Source organism: Gobius niger, assembly GCF_951799975.1.
Source record: "Gobius niger genome assembly, chromosome: 15".
Classification (NCBI taxonomy): Eukaryota; Metazoa; Chordata; class Actinopteri; order Gobiiformes; family Gobiidae; genus Gobius; species Gobius niger.
Window position 1 is genome coordinate 30798422 of NC_136866.1, and position 5010 is coordinate 30803431.

At 50.6% G+C, this 5010-nt stretch overlaps 1 protein-coding gene across 1 annotated transcript in view; it reads left to right on the top strand.

Annotated features, from left to right (window-relative positions):
* The window catches only part of LOC306974704 (kunitz-type protease inhibitor 1-like), a gene marked incomplete at its 5' end in the record, with an annotated part of 48300 nt that extends 45448 nt beyond the window's left edge, over positions 1–2852 (top strand). The window contains 3 exons of the mRNA XM_079572076.1: positions 371–541; positions 2431–2496; positions 2700–2852. Coding sequence (XP_079428202.1) covers positions 371–541; positions 2431–2496; positions 2700–2830 — 368 coding nt within the window. The 3' untranslated portion in view covers positions 2831–2852. The remainder of the gene's footprint in view (positions 1–370; positions 542–2430; positions 2497–2699) is intronic.
* Positions 2853–5010: the final 2158 nt, after the last annotated feature.

The following is a 5010-nucleotide window of genomic DNA, read 5'->3' on the forward strand; positions in this document are numbered from 1 at the left end:
CCTCTGACCTCTCCTCTCCCCTCTCTCTGACCTCTCCCCTCCCCCTCCCTGACCTCTGACCTCTGACCTCTCCCCCCTCTCTGACCCCTCCCCCTCTCTGACCCCTCCCCCTCCCCTCTCCCCTCCCCCTCTCTGACCTCTCCCCTCTCCTCTCCCCCTGACCTCTGACCTCTGACCTCTCCCCTCAGCTCCCTGACCTCTGACCTCTGACCTCTCCCCTCAGCTCGCTGACCTCTGACCTCTCCCCTCAGCTCGCTGACCTCTGACCTCTCCCCTCCCCTCTCTGACCTCTGACCTCTCCCCTCAGCTCCCTGACCTCTGACCTCTCCCCTCAGCTCGCTGACCTCTGACCTCTGACCTCTCCCCTCAGCTCGCTGCACGCAGCCCCGTCACACCGGGCCGTGTCGGGCCAGTTTCGGGCGGTGGTTTTTCGACCCTCTGCAGCAGAAGTGTCAGAGCTTCACCTACGGCGGCTGCGACGCCAACGACAACAACCACGAGACGGAGGCGGAGTGTGAGGCCTCCTGCAGCGGGGTCACAGGTGAGGGGGCGGGGTCACAGGTGAGGGGGCGGGGTCACAGGTGAGGGGGCGGGGCCAGAGGGGAGGGGGCGGGGTCACAGGGGAGGGGGAGGGGTCACAGGTGAGGGGGCGGGGTCACAGGGGAGGGGGCGGGGTCACAGGTGAGGGGGCGGGGTCACAGGGGAGGAGGCGGGGCCACAGGGGAGGAGGGCGGGGCCACAGGGGAGGAGGGCGGGGTCACAGGTGAGGGGGCGGGGTCACAGGGGAGGAGGCGGGGCCACAGGGGAGGAGGGCGGGACTAAACTAAAGACTAAGGCTCTATCCGAATGTCCACACTATTCCCTATATAGTGACTCTATAGTGGTCACATGGTGTAGGGGTGTCCGAATGTCCAGAGAGAAAAAAGTAGTGCACTCAAAATTTCCCACAATGCATCTGGAAAAGTAGTGAGCATCGATGGTCACTAAACAGGTCAATATGTCCCACAATGCACTGGGAGAGTGGGAGAAGAGCCTGACAAAGACAGGTCTGTGAACTAAACACGACTGAAGTAAATCAGCTGTTTCAGTCGAGTGTTTGTGTTTCTCAGGAATAAACGACGGTTACGGTGACAAGATGCTAACGTTAGCTGCTAACCTTTAGCTGGAGCTGTTAAATGACCGATAACTTCATGCTAACGTTAGCTGCTAACCTTTAGCTGGAGCTGTTAAATGACCGATTACTTCATGCTAACGTTAGCTGCTAACCTTTAGCTGGAGCTGTTAAATGACCGATAACTTCATGCTAACGTTAGCTGCTAACCTTTAGCTGGAGCTGTTAAATGACCGATAGCTTCATGCTAACGTTAGCAGCTAACCTTTAGCTGGAGCTGTTAAATGGCCGACAGCTTCATGCTAACGTTAGCTGCTAACCTTTAGCTGGAGCTGTTAAATGACCGATAGCTTCATGCTAACGTTAGCAGCTAACCTTTAGCTGGAGCTGTTAAATGGCCGACAGCTTCATGCTAACGTTAGCTGCTAACCTTTAGCTGGAGCTGTTAAATGACCGATAGCTTCATGCTAACGTTAGCAGCTAACCTTTAGCTGGAGCTGTTAAATGGCCGACAGCTTCATGCTAACGTTATTTGCTAACCTTTAGCTGGAGCTGTTAAATGACCGATAGCTTCATGCTAACGTTAGCAGCTAACCTTTAGCTGGAGCTGTTAAATGACCGATAGCTTCATGCTAACGTTAGCTGCTAACCTTTAGCTGGAGCTGTTAAATGACCGACAGCTTCATGCTAACGTTAGCTGCTAACCTTTAGCTGGAGCTGTTAAATGACCGATAGCTTCATGCTAACGTTAGCAGCTAACCTTTAGCTGGAGCTGTTAAATGACCGACAGCTTCATGCTAACGTTAGCTGCTAACCTTTAGCTGGAGCTGTTAAATGACCGACAGCTTCATGCTAACGTTAGCTGCTAACCTTTAGCTGGAGCTGTTAAATGACCGACAGCTTCATGCTAACGTTAGCTGCTAACCTTTAGCTGGAGCTGTTAAATGACCGATAGCTTCATGCTAACGTTAGCAGCTAACCTTTAGCTGGAGCTGTTAAATGACCGACAGCTTCATGCTAACGTTAGCTGCTAACCTTTAGCTGGAGCTGTTAAATGACCGACAGCTTCATGCTAACGTTAGCTGCTAATACAGCTGTATACTGTATAGTGACTGTATAGTGCAGGCCTATGTAGTGAATGAGGGACTAGTGTGGACATTCGGATACAGCCTAACACAGGAGTGGCGTGAGGCCTCCTGCAGCGGGGTCACAGGTGAGGGGGCGGGGTCACAGAGGGGAGGAGGCGGGGTCACAGGTGAGGGGGCGGGGTCACAGAGGAGGAGGCGGGACTAACCCGGGTCCGTGTTGTGTCTGTGCAGAGGACGACGTGTTTTCTCCCGGGATGTTCAAGCGTTTCGGGGAAGAAGACGACGAGTCAGAGTCAGGTCAGTCACATCACTGTCGCCGTGACAACCATCCTGTACCAATGGGACCGTGAGCGCGTGGGCCGCAGCTGGCCCGCGGGCCGCAGCTGGCCCGCGGGCCGCAGCTGGCCCGCGGGCCGCAGCTGGCCCGCGGGCCGCAGCTGGCCCGCAGGCCGCAGCTGGCCCGCAGGCCGCAGTGTGGATCATGACTCTCCTTCTTCCAGGCTCCATCGCTCTGGCTGTGATTCTGTCTGTGGCGGCGCTGGCTCTGCTCGCCGTCGCCGCCTACTGTTTCCTCCGGAGGAAGAAGGACCACGGGCCCATCGCCGTGCCGCCGCTCGACGACCAGGACTGAGCCGGGACTGAGCCGGGACCAGGACCGGGGCGGGACCGAGCCGGGACCGAGCCGGGACCAGGACATCATGAAGCGAAGATGAAAGGATGAGACATTTCCCCCAAAAATCTGTTTTTATTTCCATCTTTTAACCTTTAACCTGAACCGAGAGCATTTTCTCCTGTTCAGCTTTACCCAAATCCTGTGGGCCAGTGTAACGCCTCATTTGAAAGCTAAGATCTACAAAACTCATGTAAAAGGATCTTTTTCCTCACGTCATCAGATTTTTTTCCATCTTTTTTTTGCGGGTATTCAACTCATCTTTGTAACTTTATGGTCATTTTTTTTGTCATTTCTTTGTCATTTTTTGTCACTTTTCCATCCTTGTTTTCGTCTCAGTTTTGTTGCTTTTCACACCTGTTTTCCAGAAGCTTCTGGATTGGGGTAAAGCTGGAGGAAATGTGCTCGGTTCCGATGGGAGTTAAGGGGTTAAACTTGATTGTAAGAAGAGCAGAGTTTTCACCATCGTCGCCACAAAGAGCTGCTTCTTTTCAACGTCACCGTTTTCCTTCCTAAGTTGTTGGAAATGAATTGAATCCATTCTTTGTTCTTGCCATGAAATGTTCTGCACCACCGGCTGCAAACGGAGGATCCGGTCCAGGATTTACGACTCTCCAAACCGACCTTCGCTCCGTTTTAACCTCTGTTCCACATCCTCCTCCTGGCTTTAAAAAGTCCTTAACCCTGGACTAAACCTGGACTAAACCTGGACTAAACCTGGACTAAACCTGGTCTACAGTCTGTCTGTATCGTGTGTTTGGGTGTTTGATTCGTGTTGTTTCCTGGGAGGGTTTTTATAAAAGTGTTTTCAGATCGTCATGTGTAATAAATCATGTAATATATCGTGTGGAAACTCCGTTAAACTCAGGTACTGCAGTATTCGCTGGTATTCGGTATAAAAATATATATTTATGGGTCGACTTTGGGGAGATTTTTATTGTAAATATTTGAATAAAAACATGAATTGAAAGAGTTTGTTTCTCGTCACACTTTGTTTCAGTAAAACCCAAAGTTTTAGAGCACGATTCAAACACAAGGCAATTCAAAGTGATTCACAGTTAAAGCATCAAATATAAGAAAAACAAATAGAATCAATAAAAACATCAACATAAAATTAATCAATTACAGTAAAAGGCGAGAGTGCAGATAAAATACTTTCAGTCATGTGCATCAGTAAAAAGAACTGTTTTCAGCCTGGATTTGAACATTGTCAGAGTTGAGGCTTGTCTCACATCCTCATGAAGACTGTTCCAGATTTTAGCTTTAGCCTCACCGTGTTTAGTCCTGACTCTGGAACCACTAGGAGGCCCCTCCCCTCCCTGAGATGGTTCATACGGCTCTAACATGTCAGAGATGTACTTTGGAGCTAAACCATGATATGACTTGTACACAAGCAGAGCTGTTTTAAAGTCTATTCTCTGAGTGACAGGAAGCCAGTGCAGAGACCGGAGCACTGGACTAATATGGTTGTAGAAGGTTCATACTGTCTTCTTAGGTTAAGGCTATTATAGTTTTGTTTCTTATAGTAAGACAGAAGGTTTAGTTTAGCTGCTTGACTAGTTTCGATCACTTCCTGTGATCTTCCTCAGAAGCGCCCCCTGGTGGTGGAGGTGCCGTGTCGTAGGCAGTGTACATGGATGCTCCAGTAAGCAAAAGTAAAAAGCGAAAGTAACAAGTACCACCGCTGGATCAGAGAAGTCATCGAGATCAGGAAACGTGCACCAACATCTATGAACCGGGACGAGGGAGCTACACCTTATCCCACACTTGGGACGCCGTCCTGGAGAAGGCGCCAGTCAGTAGGGGGCGTAAGCTCTCCCTACTGACTGGAACATCCATGTAAGCTGCTACGACACGACACCTCCACCACCAGGGGGCGCTGCTGAGGAAGATCACAGGAAGTGATCGAAACTAGTCAAGCAGGTAAAACTAAACCCTCTGTCTTACTATAAGAAACAAAACTATAATAGACTGGACTAATATGGTCGTATTTCCTGGTTCTTGTCAGGACTCGAGCAGCAGCGTTCTGGATGTACTGCAGCTCTGACAGCTCGTTTAGAGAGGCCAGTGAGCAGCCGTTACAGTATCTAACCTGCTGGAGACAAACACATGGATCAGTCTCTCTAAGTCTGGTTTTGACA